Source organism: Triticum urartu, chromosome 2A (assembly GCF_056163025.1).
Source record: "Triticum urartu cultivar PI428250 chromosome 2A, HENAU_Tu73, whole genome shotgun sequence".
Taxonomy (NCBI): domain Eukaryota; kingdom Viridiplantae; phylum Streptophyta; class Magnoliopsida; order Poales; family Poaceae; genus Triticum; species Triticum urartu.
In genome coordinates this window covers 661,944,575-661,962,253 of record NC_141874.1, presented here as the reverse complement: position 1 = coordinate 661,962,253, position 17,679 = coordinate 661,944,575, and the positions used below count along the sequence as shown (strand labels likewise).

At 48.0% G+C, this 17,679-nt stretch overlaps 3 protein-coding genes and 1 pseudogene across 4 annotated transcripts; 1 reads left to right on the top strand and 3 right to left on the bottom strand.

Annotated features, from left to right (window-relative positions):
- Positions 1-22: 22 nt before the first annotated feature.
- LOC125539540 (leucine-rich repeat receptor protein kinase HPCA1) lies at positions 23-5,843 on the bottom strand. The gene is made up of 19 exons (XM_048703023.2): positions 5,433-5,843; positions 4,939-5,071; positions 4,784-4,855; positions 4,564-4,638; positions 4,386-4,457; positions 4,117-4,278; positions 3,957-4,031; positions 3,811-3,882; positions 3,652-3,720; positions 3,478-3,546; positions 3,317-3,391; positions 3,161-3,232; positions 2,943-3,080; positions 2,416-2,834; positions 2,192-2,323; positions 1,879-2,018; positions 1,566-1,785; positions 1,149-1,384; positions 23-1,035 (listed from the first exon to the last, which is right to left on the bottom strand). Exons 1-19 carry the CDS (start codon positions 5,539-5,541, stop codon positions 469-471), a joined length of 2,907 nt encoding a protein of 968 aa, XP_048558980.2. The 5' UTR covers positions 5,542-5,843; the 3' UTR covers positions 23-468.
- Positions 5,844-8,581: 2,738 nt separating this feature from the next.
- LOC125539535 (Plastid-lipid associated protein PAP / fibrillin family protein) lies at positions 8,582-10,364 on the bottom strand. The gene is made up of 4 exons (XM_048703017.2): positions 10,117-10,364; positions 9,794-9,917; positions 9,190-9,366; positions 8,582-9,023 (listed from the first exon to the last, which is right to left on the bottom strand). The coding sequence occupies exons 1-4, from the start codon at positions 10,282-10,284 to the stop codon at positions 8,833-8,835; spliced, it is 660 nt and encodes a 219-aa protein (XP_048558974.1). The 5' UTR covers positions 10,285-10,364; the 3' UTR covers positions 8,582-8,832.
- A 505-nt stretch (positions 10,365-10,869) lies between these two features.
- On the bottom strand, positions 10,870-16,368 carry LOC125539533 (glycosyltransferase BC10). 2 transcript variants are annotated; one of them, XM_048703012.2, is made up of 12 exons: positions 16,040-16,367; positions 15,509-15,945; positions 14,895-14,993; positions 14,556-14,656; positions 14,404-14,475; positions 14,216-14,306; positions 12,441-12,521; positions 11,878-11,940; positions 11,656-11,778; positions 11,504-11,542; positions 11,283-11,380; positions 10,870-11,194 (listed from the first exon to the last, which is right to left on the bottom strand). In XM_048703012.2, the coding sequence occupies exons 2-12, from the start codon at positions 15,827-15,829 to the stop codon at positions 11,140-11,142; spliced, it is 1,143 nt and encodes a 380-aa protein (XP_048558969.2). In that variant the 5' UTR covers positions 15,830-15,945; positions 16,040-16,367; the 3' UTR covers positions 10,870-11,139. The 2 variants fall into 2 exon arrangements, with proteins under 2 accessions (XP_048558969.2, XP_048558970.2); XM_048703013.2 differs by having other exon boundaries at positions 15,509-16,368.
- Positions 12,769-13,724, top strand: LOC125549047 (uncharacterized; annotated as a pseudogene).
- Positions 16,369-17,679: the final 1,311 nt, after the last annotated feature.

Sequence of the window (17,679 nt, the reverse complement as noted above, 5' to 3'; positions counted from 1 at the left end):
CATCTTTCATGTGAATATGGGATAGCCTCAAATGATCCTTCAATTAATAAGATGTATTGTAATAAGTTCAATAACAACAAATATAGCCACGCAAATTCGTTGGCCACTCCATTATTTTCAATACCAGACTTTTAATTTTACCAACCATGTGCAGTGTACTATGAGTGCATTCCTGAATCCTATACATGTTAAGTATGCACTCTCCAGTTTCTCTCTGCAATTTGCACAATCTGATATTCTGCTAAAGTCTAAAAGCCTATCATCCTGTGTACATACACCTAAGAACATGCCTTCTTAGTTCCTATTTTTTTTAGAAAAGGTCTTAGTTCCTATTTGCTCCTGTTCTTCAAGCTGCCATGAGAAGGTAATACACAACTGACACGAATAAAAAAAACGACCGACCAAGGAGTCAACAACAGCGTACTAAACACATACAAATGGGGCCCACCGCACACCCAGCAGCCTCGATCAACCAGGAAGCCCCCGTTCCCGGGAGCTTCGAGGTTTAGGGGATGTGTTCCTGTTCTTCAAGCTGCCCTGAGAAGGGAAACCCCCACTGTACTCAAAGGCCCTGCTGTCCATCTGATACGTCGTGGACGGCGTCGATGTGCTGGAGTACGGATACCTTGGTGCAAACGTCCTTGTTGTCGAGTCCACGCTGAACGACGAGCTTGCCGACATCGAACCGGGTGTGAGCCCGTTGTCCTGCATTATCATCTCGATCTCCCTCACCACATTGTTCATCTTCGGGCGGTCAGGTCCCACCTCCTCCACGCATTGCAGTGCCATCGTCACGAACCTTGGGAATCCTAGGAGGCCCCCCATTTTGTAGAGAACTGGGTCCATCACATCCTTCAGCCCACAGTACATGGTGTCTTCCATGTCTAGTGCCGTCTTCACCTCACGGACAATGTACTTCTTCTCGTATATAGGTGGCTTGGCTACTATGAGCTCTAGTAGTACCACGCCGAAGCTGTAGACATCGCTCTTCGCCGTAAGTTGCTGCGTCATGTAGTACTCTGGATCTAGGTAACCCTGCATTGACGACAAGTGTTTAAGCTTAGAACTGAAATGGTAAGCATGATCTGCATGATATGGCATGGTTGATACCGAGAAACATTTAATTTTATACAGAAGGGCAAGCCTACCAGTGTTCCCTTGACATTTGTGCACAGCTCGCCTTCCTCGCTGTCTGATACCAACAAGGAGAGGCCAAAATCTGCAACCTTTGCGGTCATCTTCGAATCAAGGAGAATGTTGGTGGACTTGATATCTCTATGAATGATTGGAGGATTGGCATGGTCATGGAGGTAAGCTAGCCCTCTAGCTGAATCTAGAGCTATTTGAAGTCTCATACTCCAATCCAATTGTACTCCTTTCATACCTACAGTGAGCCATTGTGATCAGTCCAGCTGATAATCATGAAGGAAAGATATTTAGATTTGGAAGAACTGTGCCACAATATATATCTACTGCTTGATTCTGGAAGTTGGCCAAAAAAGGCACACGCCTCATATAAATCGAAGTTACTTCTGACAATCAGATGGAAGAACATGTTAACGTACCATATAACGCCTCACTTAGAGTTCCATTGGATATGAACTCGTAAACCAGCATCTTTTCGCCCTTCTCGAAGCAGAAACCAACTAGCCCAACCAAGTTGTTGTGATGCACCCTCGAAAGGAGCTCGATTTCTGTCTTGAACTCAAGCCCACCCTGCATGGACCCTTGCTTGGACCTCTTGATGGCTATGAGCTGTCCATCCAGAAGTTTTCCTCGGTACACCTGTTCCCATCGGAAAACAACATTTATAGAACTGTCCTAACTCCTAAAGATGATAAGAACCTTAAGTTGTCGAAAAGATTGTTGCTTAATTACCGTTCCATAGCCTCCTTCTCCAATTGCATTGATTTGTTTGAAGTCGTTTGTGCTAAGCTTGAGCTCTTCCAGTGTGAAGGCTCTAGCGCTCTTGAGTTTTGGCGCTTCACCAATATCTTCCGGCGTTGATCCCCATGAAGCTGAAAAATATAAACATTTAGATCAAAAGGGAGATAAAACAACATAATATTACCTCCGTCCAAAATTACTTGTCTTAGATTTGTCTAGATACGGATGTGTCTAAAACTAAAATGTGACAAGTAATTCGGGACGGTGGGAGTATGATTTAATCTGTATGAAATGTATGAGGTACCAAAAGGATTATTCTGGGAGACAAGCATCTTAGCCCGTTTCTTTTGGCGCACGGCGTAAAGTCCAATCAGCGCGAGCCCGACAACCAAAAGAACAGAGCCAGTCACGACACCAATCAAAATAGCTCGAGAAGCTGCAATACATCAACAGCTAAACATCAGCACAAATCAATATGCCAGCCTAACAAACTTCACCGCAAGAACCGGATCAGGCTCCATAAATCACCTTTGTCGTGGAACGGATAAGGATGTGATTTCACATAGTAAGGTCCAAAGTTCTCCGGTGGCTTGTAAGTCTGAAGTGTCAGATTAAAGCAGTTGAGCACCTGAGAGTAATTGAACCTCTTCTGGTTTACTGGGCACGCCTTGATGTCCACTTTCAGGTACACGTCATCAACGTATGGTACCAAACCTAGCTTGTTCGGGGTACAACTGCTCACTGTTCTCGACAGGTTGTCGTGCAGTTCAGGAAGGAACTTTCTGACATCGCCAAAGGAAGGAGATCGGAAGAATATGGTTTCAACAAATGGATGTGGACACTGTACATCAGAGAAGGGTAGCATGATTGGAAATTCGGCTAGCTGGTCGGTGCAGAGCAGCGTGTTTGACAGAAGAGAGTCGGTGCAGAGTGGGTTTCCTTCAAGCCTGGCAAGAACAGAGCAGCAGGATAATAGAGTAAAAATTTGAAGGAAATGGAACACATTTCTTTGTCAAAAAATAAGTCTCAAATGAGCAACCGCCAACAATACTCACTTGAGAAGCTTGCTGTCAAGGCTGCTGTACACTGTAACTGAGGTAATTTTGTTGTTCCGCAAGTCGACAAGGTCTAGTCCATCGTTGATGTTATTGCCCATGTCAAGCGTATCATTCAGTTCATTATCATTCAATATTCTGCCGTACGATTGACTAGTTAGTGCATTTCGATAAATAATGTGCAAGGTAGAGGTCCTATGGTTGTTGTATTGTCTTACACATGTTGCAAATCACGCAAGCCGAAAAGCTTCTGTGGTAGTTTCCCAGAAATCCCAACCGACTGCATTGTACTGCACGGCAAAACGAAAGAGTCCATCATTTGCTTCTCTTAAACTGCATCTTAACTATTGAATTCAGATAGCACTGTAACTTACAGGGTCATTAATCCGGGCAATTCTGTAAACCAACTTGGAACACCAGAAGGCGTGAAGCTGTTATTGCTTAGATCCCTGTGCATATAGCGCCGTATCCCTTGTCAATGATATTGAATGAGAGTTTGTAAATAATGCTGATTAAGATCACACTAATTTCTTACACATTTCCAAGACCATTCATATCAGTCAAATTCGGCATTGGTCCACTTAGCTTGTTATTTGACAGCATTCTGAGATTTCCAACAAAAAATACAAGTGATATATTAGTGCTTATCTCATCTAAGTATGCAAGAGTAGCATCAAATAAGATGGGAATGGTGGGTACGGCAACTTACAGAACATGGAGCTTAGTCAGGTTATTCATAGCCGGAACTCGGCCTGTGAAGTTATTGTTATTTAGACGACTGTATTCCAAAAGCACATCAAATAATTAGCTTGCCGCAAAAACGCTAACTCCCGAAAGTAATTCTGAAGCAAGCTGTGTGAACACTTACAGTACTTCAAGTGTTGGGATTAGCCCAATAGATGATGGGATAGTTCCACTCAAATTGTTCCTGTCCAGAAGTCTAGACACAACAAACCATTGTCAGACAAATTACGGTCCAAATGATACAGGGTGAAAGGCTATATCTGAACTTACATATGCTTGAGGTTCATGCTGGAGTTGAACATATATTCTGGGATAGGACCTTCTAGAGAATTCTGGTTAAGATGGCTACAAAAGGCAGAGCGGCCTATGAATGAGTGATAGACAGACGACACATATGATTAACAAGAAACTGATGTTAGGTGACACTTACAAGTGCTCTGCATTAAGAAGCTGGTCCAATCCAGCACCATTGTCCCTTGAGTTTGGGAGAAGTCCGGTTAACTTGTTATCAGCTAGGTCCAGCCATTTAACCTTGGAGAGCTTGCCCAGTGAGGGCGGGATTCTGCCCGTGAATTGGTTTGAGTTCAGACCGCTGCGGAAGGACATCGAGTTATGGAACCACATTAAGATCCACCAAATAGGGAATTCTTGCAAACAAAACTATGACATATTTTTTCAAAAGAACAACCAGAATCTTACAAGAATTCGAGTTGTGCCAGGTTGCCTAGTTCACTTGGAACAGTACCGCTGAAACTGCAACCTATTAATGCTCTATACATGGAAGATGGTAAGTCAGTAACTCAGGTGGAGACACAAGATTATACAGTTCATAGGCCTACCGCCTCTTTGTACAATAATGGAAACTGTTGTAACTTACAAATTTATAAGCTGAACTAATTTCCCAATGGCAGGTGTAAGTGGACCGCCTAGGTCTTTATTTGAGGATAAATCCCTGCAGTGCATTCATCAGTCAGTGATTAACTTTGTACTAGTAATTTTTTTCGAGAAGGAGGGTTGACCCCTGGCCTCTGCATCAATGGCTGCATATAGCCATTTTTAGTTCTCAAAAGGAAAAACAACATAATGGAAACACTCACAGGACCCTAAGCTCAGTCAGGCTTCCTATATCATCACTGAGAGTGCCTTTCATGTTCATGCCAAAAAGATTTCTGCCACATTGAAGAGGGTAAATCAAAACATAAGGATCTTGAACAGCTAGCTCCTAACAAATGGTGGTGTCAATTGTGCTCACAGTGATGTAACCCTTGAGTTGGCACCATTGCATTCGATTCCATCCCATCTGTCGCCGCAAGGATCGTTCGATTTCTTCCTCCAGCTAGCAGGCACATTTGACCATTTCCTCATCAAGGATTTGAGAGCAGCCGCTGCAAAGGCAGGAGAGAGAGAGAGAGAGAGACAGGGACTTGTGAACCAACTACTGGAAGTGGATACTCTTTTACTAATAAATAAAGAGGTTGGTTAACTGAAATTTGCTAGTAAGTAGTAGTAAATAGATTATTCTCTAACAAGTTGCAACTGAACAATCTGTTGGGAAAATGATCCCAGCAGAAAATTTCACAGCATCTGGAATCATGGATTACAAGATTTCCTATTCCTAGCTCACCCGAAGACCAAAACTGAACCTCCAAACAACCAAGCATATTTTCCGGCGCAGTCTGAATAAACCTTTCCTCCTCCCCGAAGTTCGGAGAAGGGGAAGGAGAAAAGCTTAGCAAACATACATACCATCCTGTGGGTGGGTGGCGGCGGCGGCGATCCTGGACTGCGCCAAGAGGCACAAGACGAGCAGCAGCAGCAAGAGGGGGAGCCGCCCCTCCCTCTCCCCCTTGGCCATCTCCTCCCTCCTCTGCCCCCGGCCAAAACGGCAAAAGACCGACCTTTTTCCGATCCCGGTGATGTGCTTCAGTTCGTGGCGTTCTCCGCTGCGGTGCTGCCCCCCTGGAAGTGGAAGATGAGCGGCGCCCGGCGGTGGAGATGAAGGAATGAAGAGCGAGGCAGGACGCGGAGCTGGCCAATTCTAATCACACTTGGACCTGGGCAAAGCAACACGCGTGGCGAGGAAAATGGCGCTGGTTTGGTGCGGCTTACTAGTACTTGGTCAAATCCCTGAAATGGTATTTCCAACGTTTTGCATCTTGTCGCTAGTACTGCAACCACAGTTGTTTGGCTTGGCACTCTCCTGCTTGGGAGTATTTTTTTGGAGGGATGGGAGCATTACTATCTTACTATATGCTTGATTGGATGGCGGTTACCGACTACCGGGGTTTTTCAGAGAAAGAATGCAATGTGCAACTTTTGTTTATGCTTGACGAATGGCACGGCTCCAGAACCTGGCCAGGCAAACACGCTGGCACGACACCAAAGATGCATCCTACTACCGGTCAAATTAGTGATGTCACACTGAACAACAAGGATCCGCTTGGACGTGTTTGGTTACCTGCATTTCTCAACAGGCTCGCCGGATGCATGGAAATTCACTCTGATTATATAGGATGTGCTGGTCCACACGCGCACGAAGCTTAAAGCAGCCCAAAGCCCAGCTCACTAGTAATGTTCGAATATGTTGTTCCCAACTAGTCGTGCTAAATTGAGCGCAAAAGGGGGCACGACATACGCGGCGATGCAGGGGAAATCGGCATGGAGATGGCGGGAGACCAAAATCCCTACCAACGCATGATGGTCCAAAATGTAGTCTCCCCCCCTCCCTCCCCCTTCCCTACTCGCTCATCTCTAGTGGTAGGACATTGGTGCATCCTTGCAAACCGGGATTTGACTCCCATCGAGAGTGAATTTTCGTGATCTCAACCTGGTGGACTCTATCTTAATATATAGGGCATGGGCTACTCCCCAGTGGCTCTTTTTTTCTAGCGGTACCAAAAATCCAGACTCGGTTCTTGGCACTAGTGACGACTCGGATCTGCGGAAGCGACGACGGTCGTGACGACTTAAATCTCCAACACCAAGACCTGTTACTCTCCGCCATGAGATCCTTGTCCCCTTTGTCTCCATCTAGTCTGCCTTGTCTCTAGCATGGGTTGGTCGTTTGCTTCAATGGTGATACGCAGCATACAACCACCCTCCACAGTTAGGTCGTTAGGGAGGGCGTACGGTCGATTTCCCCATTACTTACCACGTCATTGATTTCACTAGGACGAACTAATGAATCTGGTAGTTCAGACAGTAGCACTCATAGTTGTGATTCATGCATGGGTTATCTTAGTCACAAGAGAGCGGTTCATCACAATTCAAAACTATGGTCCATTGTTAGCCCGAGATTAAGATAGAGTCCACACTTTGGTTCTACCTATTGTCATTTAAAATGTAGGAACACAAATATTTTAAATGACAATAGGTCCCTACTTACCGCCGGTTTTCCTTTCAGATACAAAAATGACACACTTTGGTCTACTAAGATCCCCAACAAAATTCTGGTGCACTTTGTAGTAATTGAACATTTCTAACCCCATACTGCCTAATAAAGGAGTTCCTTCCGGTCCACAAACCATAAGGAGTGATCGTGATAGATGACAAATTACATGAATCAGAGACAGCCCCCCCCCCCCACCCCTCTTTTACCGAAAAAGGGTTTCCTCCCCGCTTTGTATTCCAAAGCAACCAATATCGAGTATAGATAACGCTGTGGCGAGCAGCACAACATACCAAGAAAAAGAAGAAGAAACAAATGCCAACTACGGCAGCTTGGCAAAGCGCGGATGACCCAGCACCGCGGCGCCCACCGGACACAAATCACCACAGACCAAGGCTTCGATCCGCCGCGTACCAAGCAGCACCTCCAAGAAGGGATGCGACGCCGACGACGCTGCTGCCCGGACGAGTCCTCAGGTTTCCCCGGGCACGCGAAGGGAGGTGGGGGGTGGATACCACCGACACCCTCCAGGAAGGAATGGTGGCACCCACAGGTGTCACCGCGTCGGGGCCGAAGCTGGCAGGGATTTCTCCCGCATTCCAACCCCAACCGCCCAACCGAACGGAACCGACCTGCCAAACCGTCGCCCACCACCACGCGCCAACGCAGTACCGCCGCCACCCACGCCGCCTCACTACGAACACCACCACGAGGCCAAGAGGACCGAAGAGAAGCTCACCACGACGGGAGCAGCAACACCGACGTCGAGCGGGAGGGAACCACCTCCACCGCCGTCGTGCAGGAGACCCGTGCCTCCGGCACCGTCGCGGTAGCCGTCCGGACGCGGCAGCGGGGCATGCCGGGCCACCCCTGGCCCAGCCAGGCCCAAAGCGGGCCCGTTAAGCTCCGCCGGCCGCGATGCAGCAGGCCGGCGTCGTCGTCGCCAGCACCCAGCCACTCGTAGCATCTCCTCCACCTCCCAGAAGCCACGCCGAAGACCATCCCCGCCGCCGGCCCGCCCAGGCCCAGATGGAGCCCGAAGGGCCTAGATCTGGGCCAAGCGGGCGACGCCAGAGCCCGCCGCCGCGCCGCCCCGCCGCCAACGGCAACGCCGCCGCCCAGCTGCTCGCCTGCATGCGCCACGGAACCCCGCTGCCACGCCAGACCGCCACCGCCTAAACGCACCCCCCGGAGCAGCTCCGCCCACGCCGGAGAGCGACCGGGAGGGGAAGGGCCAGGAGGCTGCCGACACCAGCAGCCCCGGGCCAAGCCGGCCGCGGGCGCCGGCGACAGCGGCGGGAAGGGAGGAGGGAGGGAGGGCCTGGAGGGAGGAGGCCTGGCGCGCGGCCGGTCGCCCGCGGGGGTGCGACGCGGTCGCGAGAGGAAAAGTCTTTTCAAGAACCGAGTCCTCCAGTTCTTCCAATGTTTTTTAGGTGAGATCACATTTTCTTGAATTAGACTAATGTGCCCGTGGGGGCGTGTGTGAGAATCTAGCCAGAATACTCAGTATCTCAAACTATCATCGTCCTGCTCAAACCCCAGTGTGATCATAAGTACATCCGGGAACAAGATCAGCATGAGTACCGCAAACATTTTCGCTCACAACAAGGCAATCTGCTTCAGGTAGAAATTAATATCACAAGAAACTACTTTGCGGGTTTTATCTCTGAACTTACGTCTGCAAGCAGTTGTGCAGACATCCATATAGCTGATATACCTTGTGGCATCGAGCACATGCAAAATATGCAACCTACCCTTCTAATCTTGTCTCAGGAAGACGAAAAGCGAGCCTCGGGATCCTTTCCCAAGCCTGATCTTCTCGTCGACATAGGTGATTTCCAGCTTGACCTCGCTCTCGCCACCGTATTGGAAACCCAAGGGGCCTACCTTCAGTTCCGGGGGCTCAAATATGACCTGAATCCACTTGCTGTCCAATACATTCAGCTTGCCTGCAAGACACCCACAGAGTTGAGATCACTGGCATATTACCCGCAATCTTATATTTCTGATATTTGTGTCAACAATGCAGGGCTTGAAGCCAGCCTGGGGCTAGCCAATGAGTGAACAATATGCACGATATAAACTGAATGAGTGAAGAACCAACATGTGGTTTACCTTTCAAAGACACCGCACCATCGAGGCCGAAGATGGAGAAGGACACCTTGTTCCTGACGACGTCGGGGGCTTCCACCACCTGAACCATGTCGTCGGTCTTGAACACCAGCCGCCCGAGAGGGGTCCGGTAAATCCCTCCGGGGGACGTCGGCACCGAGCAATACACCACGTCCCAGTCTGGTCAGGCACCGCACAAACTCAATCAAGCAACTTAATTCAGGTGGCATGAGGAACTGAACAAGGTAGATACATCTAACACTAGAGATCTCCAATGCGACCGTACCAACAGAATACCAGATGCAAGTCTCAGTGTATTACTTCCTCCGTTCCTAAATATAAGTCTTTTTAGATATTCCAACATGGACTACATACGAAGCAAAATGAGTGAATCTACGCTCTAAAATATGTCTATGTACGTCCATATGTAGTTCATATTGGAAATCTCTAAAAAGACTTATATTTAGGACGGAGGGAGTACTACATGTTTGACAAAGTTGGTCATTTTTACATTGTGTCAGCAAGTGGCACAAGCACAGCCACAGCAGAATACCGGATAAGATGGAGTTGTGGTTTGGTTTGGCGAGGCAGGGAGGGAGGGACTCACCTCCGAATATAAGCGGGGACTTGACGGGCTCGTCGATGCAGTACTTCCCCAGCTGCTGCGCGACGTCGGCGACCTCCTGGTGGCCTTCCTCCGGTAGCAGCACCCCCCGGTCAGTCCCCTTCACCTGTCGCCAACATGCTAACTTGCTAAGAAATCACGCCGAAAATCGAAGCAAACTTTAGTTGGGACCAAATTTAGTGGAAAACGCTAATTTTTGGTGGTTTCTTGCCATATTATCCATGTTATAAACTTGCTTAGCAGGATTGCAAAACCTAGGACGAAGATTGGAGAGGGGCAAAGGAGCTAGTAGATGTGAGCGTCACCTTGGAGAGGATGGAGTCGACGAGCTCCGCCGGCGCCCGGAGGCCGGGGGCTGCGGCGAGGGAGCATCGGGCGGAGGCGACGCGCCGGCGGCGTGGCCGGCGGAGAGCGGTCGGTGAAGGTGTGGAGCAGGAGATGCGGACGCAAGGGGGCGCAGCAGAAGCCGCCATTTCCTTCTCGAGTTTGTGTGGCGAGGCGATAGCTCAACTGAAGCCCATTGCTCCCATTTTGTATTTCTTTTTCTTTTTATAAGAAACAGTTCCACTGGGTGTCCGGTCGCTGTTATCTCTGTCCCTCCGTTCGGAAATAACTTACGTGGTTTCAGTTCAAAGTTATTTCCGAACGAGGTAATATTTCTCAAGTTCAAATATTCCTGAGGTGCTAAATTTTACTTCGTTTTAAAATGTATATGGTGCATTAATTTTTTAAAAAAATTCAAAATTATAGATGCTTAACCAAATTTATAGAAAAATATATTAGCATCTCAGTAGGGAATAATTAAAATATATTTCATGAAGGATCTAATTTGGTATATAAAAAAGATATCAGCATCTCAGTACCGAAATAATAATAATAATAATAATAATAATAATAATAATAATAAAATATATTCCATGAACAAAAGTACACCATGAAAAAAAATTCTATATAAATTTGGTCACAAAAGAAATTAGACTTTCCAAAAAAAATGCACCTTCTATTTCAAAATCAAGCAAGTACCGTGGAAATATGAAATGCAAAAACATGACAGCCACTTGAACAAGCGAAATGATTCCACGGAGCTTTGAGCAGACTCAGTGGTATTAGTGTAACCAATAATGGACATCATCTAATGGCTTTTCCGAGTTACAGTAATCTTACTATACATCACTGAATCAGTGACAAAATCTGTTAAGAAACTAGTAAAAAGACATGGTCGTCCTAAATATGTGATGTCCTGGAGCGAGTTAAAATGGCCTGAGATGGAGATGGGATTGGGAACCACTCGATTACTGCAGCGAATGCCTTCTCCTCCGTATTTTCTTCTATATCCACCAACTTGTCAATAGATCTAATGTCCTTCCAAATGTACACATGTTTCTATAGCAAAAATATCTCCTGTAAATTCCTGTAGTATGTGGGATGAGCACAGCACACTCAAAAGAGGGTGTAATTCGAGAATAAGTACATGAGGTTGTTCATGGACTCAGGGTAGAACTTCCTTGCGAACAGGTAGCATGGTTTCTTCACTCCATTCCATAAGCAAGGGTTCTGTGTAACCACTTTCTGTAACAACAAGGAAACAAATCAAGTATCTCTGTATTAGTTCCTTTTCTTCATCACTTTGAGTTTGTCAGGTAAATGTGCACGTGAATCATTGAGAGAGAGAGAGAGAAGAGAGACAGAGACCTTGATATCGCTTGTAACATGATGGCTCACGTCGATTGACTGCAGCGAGATCAAAGAATTGGAATTAGAACCATGTTAGAGATGAACTTAAAGGACCTCTGACAAGTAGACATGACACGAGATAAATCTACAAGTGTAACACAGAAACATACAGTTATATTCTTGAGGAGCCCATGAGTGACATCTTGCGCCCGATAAGCTTTTGGATGCCACTTTCCTTCTGACCAGTCAACATGAGTTACGGACCAATTCGCTATTCCATTTGGATCCATCATCTGTTTTGTGCAAATACAAGTTCCCATAATCGCAAGTGACGCAATGGTTATTACTGATGGAGATAAATGTCAACATATAAAAGGCCCTCGTATACTTACATTGAATAGTGTTGGCATATAATGCTCATCGGCATAGCAATTGCGTCCACCTTCCATTCCTGGCTGCAAACAGAGCAAACACATGTCATACATCTGAGCCCACTATGGTAAACTAAAAGAAATGATGTGTGATAAAACCACTGATAATAAATTTGTAATTAGCTCATTAATACCTAAAACACAACAATACATGCACATATACAGTGTAAAGCAACTGTAGAACATATACAAAGATCACGGACATTTTATTTTATTTTTGGAAAGTTTGTCATCTTTCGGTGAATGAGACAGAACAGGTTTCCTTTGCTACAAAAGCAATAGTAAGTACAACCTCATAGATAATAGATAGTTCAATAGTACACTATATCATCCAATGACAAATATCAAACTAGCAAAGGACGTGATATTGTGCCACATGATCCTCAAGTTTAAGAAAAATAAAGTATGAAATGAAGTTTACCATATAGTGCATATACCAAATCTTATATGCTGTGAGACAACTGGGCAGAGATATGTCTGACAACTGTATATGGGAAAGGAAAGAGTAAAAGGGCATGGCATACCTTACAATAAAGCTTGAACTTTGTATAGTAAAGACTGTCCGCGATTGTCATCAATGCATGTTGCCGCTTGACTGAGAACCACTGAAATATTTAGAGACTTTGTTGAGATGCAACTTTCTATATGAAAATACATATCAACAAAATAGAGTAAAAGATGAGGAGGGAGGGGGGGGGGGGGGGGGGCAAACTTATGTGACCGAAGGATTAACTTTAGTAATATATTGGAAGCTAGCCCCCGCGTCGCTCCCAGGGGCGACTCGGGAGGCGAAACCCTAGCCGCCGCCCAGGCTCCCCTCCTTCCCCTCCCTCCCCTCGCCGTCGCCGGAGGATGCCGGCGGGCAAAGCCCTCACCGGTGGACGGCGGCGGCGGGGCCCTCGTTCGTGTGCTTGCGCGCTGCTGCTGGGCGCGCTGGAGCGGCGGGAGCGCGCGGTGGCGCGGTGGGCGGCCGTCTGCTCGCGGGGAGGTCGAGATGGCGTGGACTGCATGCGCGGTGGCGCTGCCATGGCGGCTGCCGGCCGCTGATGCGTGCGGCAGAGTTGAGGGCGCCCAGATCTGGGCCGCACGAGCCCACCCAGGCCGGCAACAATCACTCTGCCCCCACCCACCCCTCTCCCTCCTCCCACCCCTCCCGGCCGCCGCCGGCGGTTGCCGCTGGGTTAGTAAGCACGCGCGCAGCGACCTTGACGGTTGCTGCTCCGCTGTGCCCCAGCGGATCCTGGTGGCGGAGGCTGCGGGCCAGCGCGGCGGCGGCGCGGTGCAGGTGGCTGCTGCCGCCTGCTGGACGCGCTCCCGGCGGTGGCCGGCCTGCTGGAGCTGCGCTGGTCGGTGCTCACTCCTGCGACGACAACGTTTCTAGGCTTCCCCCATGTGTGTTGGTCTTCTCCGACGATTCTTCGCCATGCCCGGTCTGCCATTGCATCTGAGGTCTTCGTCCTTGGGTCGGGGCGAAATCCCCGCGCGGCGACGGCCTGCGCTGTCAACGGCGACGCCCGAGGGTGCCGTCACCTCCTTGGAGGCGTTGGCATGACCCTGACCAGACCTCCTCCTCGAGCACCGGGAGAAATCCTAGGTCCGGCCTCCCGGACCGGGCAGCGGCGGCGTCTCAATGCCGTTCCCCTCTTGATGGCGCTGCTTTGGCTGCAAGTGGAGTACTTGATGCGGCAGATAGTGGTTGGCGATGCATTGCTCTGGCGTAGACTGCTACACAAGGAGCAGGTCGCAACGTTTGCCTGCGCCGGCGCTCCCCAATGAATGCTACACCAGTTCCAATCAGGCCCTGCTTTTCACCCGCCGACTCTCTAGGCACATGGGTGCGAGGTACGTCGGCTTGGGCGGTCCTGAAGCTGCATTCGTCCCTGGAAGTGCCTGGCAATGGCAGTGATGCTGCCCTGTTGCTCCGAGTCTCGGTGCTTCGCCATTTTGGCTGGAGGCAAGGCTGGGCGAGGCCTAATGTCGTTGCGTGTCTGTAGTTGAGGGCACCTCCTCACCTAGCTGTAGTCACTTTGTGAGGACGGTCGTGTGTGTGTGTGTGTGTGTGTGTGTGTGCGTGCGCGTGTGTGTGTGTCCCTCCTTTCTGGAGGTTGTACCCCTGATGTCTTCCTGTTCAATGCAATGAAACGCAACTCTTTTGCGTTTTCTCGAAAAAAAACTTTAGTAATATTACTGTCTGGAGATTAAAGGCTTAAAATTTAGACACAAAGTCATGCTGTCTTGAAGAATCTACTGTGCAAAATACTTTTGGCCCATGAACTTAATAGATAGTTCAGTAAATTACCTGTGAACCCTTCCTGAAGTCAGACTCTCTAACCTCAGGTAACATATTTTGCGAATATCTAAAATTTCCGTGTGGTCCAGGATCATAGAAGCTGACCAAGGAATAAATAAAATGGAAGTAAGAAATAGAAGCTCCAATAATGTTAAGGCTAGTTCTTGAGAAAAAATTTAAGCAGATATTTGACTTACGAGTCAATAAAACTGAGATTTGTTCCCATCAGGTAGTCATACACATAGTCAAAATTGTGCAAAGGTACGCAGCTGTAACAGCACAAGAGTTGACGTCAGATAGAATTTATCATGAAGGAAAATCAGATGTAAGCAAACTATACTCTGTGGACCTGTCAGAAAGCAGCACAAAATGCTGGTTGTCAATGTCTTGTAGAGCATTCGCCAACAACCTCCTCTCAGCATCAACCATAGAAATCTGACCCCACTGTACCTGCAATAAATATATATATCACCCAAGGCAGTCTTTAGCTTCTGAACACTGTTGCAAGACATGGTCTATATGGCAAATATCGATACCGATCAAGGAATAACAGTTTCAATTTTTCAAAAGCATAGACATAATGCTGAAATTAATTTGTGTTTTGTATCACCAGCTGATAAATTAATATGAACAGTGCATGACTTGTTATAACAGCTTTCAAACTGTGCATTATTTACAATGTCATTACCTTGTCACTGTGTATATCTCGACCAATAAATAAGCGACTGACATGTTCTGGCTTCTCCCTCGAGGCGTGAACATATATGGTATATCTTCCCTCATGACCCTGCGGAGACAGCAGCAGAAGACATAAAGAGACAACTTTGAGCAAAATGTGATGACACTGAGAACTACGCTATCGTTCAAAAGATCGATGGTTCTCTCCGTGATGCCTTAAATCAACAAAATGGTCACAAAGTGTAATTGTATCTTTAACGGTACGCAGTTTTCAGAGAAAGTCCGAAATTCCAATGAATAGAAAACACTGGCATAGCATGTTAATATCAATTAATTCAGGCTATCTTAGCGATGGAGATAATGGAGCAATAGATGTGCATCAAGACCAAGCAATCCACTTCTAGATCTTGCTTATTAGCTAGCCGCAAATGGTTATGCACTCAAACTATATGTCATTAATCCTTACTGTATAATTTCCAGCTTTTTCTATAGCTTGGATGTAGTTTAATTAAAAGCTGTTGTCCACTTGGATACAAGGGCCAGTAACAAATACGTACGTGTAATCGATCGTATGGCACCAAAATCCTGACCAAAAGAACAATACTTCGTGCATCCGATACGCACCTCGAAGAATTTCTCCCATAGTTTTTCAAACGGCAAGTTGCCCGGGGTGAGGAACATGAAGGCAATCTTGGACCCCCTGGACCGAACAGGAGGCGTGGAGAGCATGTGGCCGAAGACGACGCGCGAGGCCCTCTCGTCGTCGGTGAGCTCCCTGTCGGGCTCCACCGGGAGCCAGTTGCTGACGGGGGAGGCGTAATGCCGGGGCGGGTAGTGGTAGGCCCAGACCACCACGACGGAGACGATGGCCGCGACGGCGAGTATCCACGCGCGCCGCCTCGGAGAAGCCGCCGCTCTCGTGCGGGGCAGCGGCGCGGCCTTCATGTCCCCGACGACGGCCGCGGCCGGGCAGCAGCTCGCGAGGGGCCGCCGTCAGAGCCCAGATCGATCTTGATTGGCGGAGAAGACGGCGCCGCCCGACCAAACGAATCGGCCGCCGCCTGCACGGAGAGGGGAGAGGGCTTCGGTTCTTGATCGCTCGAACTGCCGGAGCAAAAGGGGGAGACGAAGAGCTGACCAGCTAGGGTTCCTTACCGGCAGGAAGGCAATCAATCAGCCCGCAGCCAGAGCACCAGCTGGCCTGGCTCGGCGCCGCCGCCGCCGCCGCTGCAGCGGATTTCGGCTGGGGGAGGATGGCAGCTGAGGAGCGCAGGGAGGGGGCCGAATCCGGCGGGTGGGGAGAAAAGAAATCAGGGGAGGCGGCGCAGGGAGGGGAGGAAGAATCACAGCGCGGATTGGAATTGTTGGATGGATGGAAAGAAAAAAGGCGGAAGCTTCAGAGGATCGGCGGGCGCCCGCGTCCGGTCTGTTGGGGGCGTGTCGGGGGGTTTTCGTTCCGTTTGTTTGTTTGTTTGTTCCTGAACATGGAACATGGGATGGGACGGGAGTTATGGAAGCCGATCGGAGGTGGCTGGAACATGCCATTTTTCTCGTCTCAATCAAAGACTAGTAGTAGCAGGAGCAGTAGTAGGAGTAAAACAACGGAGGCGTGCCGGATTTCGTTTGGTAACTGACGCGTCCGGCTTTCGGTCCCCCGGCTTGGCGACTGCCCATTGGATGCTTGGCATGGGGTGACGACGCACGCTTCACAGGAGCCGCTGGATTGGTTTGATCGGACGGTTTCAGATCGTTTAGAAACAAATGCCCCATGCGTTTCCATTTTATAACCGGGGATCCTCGGAATCCAAATATATTTATTGTAGAATTGTGCATGCTTTCAGTTACATATACCGATTACAAAAGAATTACTAGGAATATATATTGTGGAAGACTTTTTTTGCTCATCTCTACTACTATGTGTAAATGCAACAACCCCTCCCTCCCTCCGGGATTAAATAAGCTGGCGGCTACGGATCTATTACGGAGGATTTCAGTTTTATTCCAATTCACTAGGCCGCGTGCGCAAAACCTCTTCCGGTTGTTGGGTTTTATCTTTTTCCATCCTGGTGATGCACCTTGCCTCCCGCGTGAGTAGCTATGAGGTTTGTGTGCAAGTCACTGGGCAGGATGACGCTCGCTTTTGTGGAGCAGAAGCCTCGCTCCTTTGCTGTTTATTCCAGGTCGACTTGGATGGCGCTAATTGGCCTATTCCATCATCAATTGTTACGCATATCTTTAGCTTCAATTTTTTTTTCTCATGCCTTCTTCGGAATTTATCCTTCAAGCTCACCAAAGAACAGTCACCTCGCAAAAGCAAATTGGAATGACATGAACAATGGTAGTGTAATGAATATGAGAGATAAAGCATCCTATTGTGTGTGTATTATTTTATCACTATAGATTTAAGCTCTCGTGACAAATATTATCAAGCACAGTACCATTATGGTTTTGTTATCGCTGGTGTGGGGCCCTAGATATTAAAATTGTTAGATTAAATAGAGGTCATTGTCGTTGATGGCGGTGAAGGTGATATGCGAGTCCTAAGAAGCTCACTCAAGAGTTCAACAACGAGAATGCTCTACTTGTCAAGATTGCACGAATGGACAAGCTAGATGGCTAGGCTAAGGGGGAAGGATCACGCAAGGGAGATGCCATATGACATTGAGGATTGCATCTATGTCTTCGCGCATGGCCTTGAAGTACAAATGTGCAGCCACTGAGTTTCTCAAGAATATTGTTGAATACCTTAAGAAGTTGAAAATGCGCCATCAAATCATCAACAATCTCCAGTGCAC

Bases quoted from the DNA above. Each gene is read 5' to 3' on its own strand.
- LOC125539540 (XM_048703023.2), bottom strand. From the start codon at position 5,541: ATGGCCAAGGGGGAGAGGGAGGGGCGGCTCCCCCTCTTGCTGCTGCTG. The intron at 2,835-2,942 runs GTGAGTATTGTT...TGTTCTTGCCAG, and splicing joins CTTGACAGCAAGCTTCTCAA to GCTTGAAGGAAACCCACTCT. The intron at 1,036-1,148 runs GTAGGCTTGCCC...TCGTCAATGCAG, and splicing joins CAAATGTCAAGGGAACACTG to GGTTACCTAGATCCAGAGTA.
- LOC125539535 (XM_048703017.2), bottom strand. From the start codon at position 10,284: ATGGCGGCTTCTGCTGCGCCCCCTTGCGTCCGCATCTCCTGCTCCACA. The intron at 9,918-10,116 runs GTGACGCTCACA...TGTTGGCGACAG, and splicing joins TCGACTCCATCCTCTCCAAG to GTGAAGGGGACTGACCGGGG. The intron at 9,367-9,793 runs GTGAGTCCCTCC...GTGCCTGACCAG, and splicing joins GTCCCCGCTTATATTCGGAG to ACTGGGACGTGGTGTATTGC.
- LOC125539533 (XM_048703013.2), bottom strand. From the start codon at position 15,829: ATGAAGGCCGCGCCGCTGCCCCGCACGAGAGCGGCGGCTTCTCCGAGG. The intron at 14,994-15,508 runs GTGCGTATCGGA...CTGTCTCCGCAG, and splicing joins TATGGGAGAAATTCTTCGAG to GGTCATGAGGGAAGATATAC. The intron at 14,307-14,403 runs GTAAGTCAAATA...TTCCTTGGTCAG, and splicing joins AATCTCAGTTTTATTGACTC to CTTCTATGATCCTGGACCAC.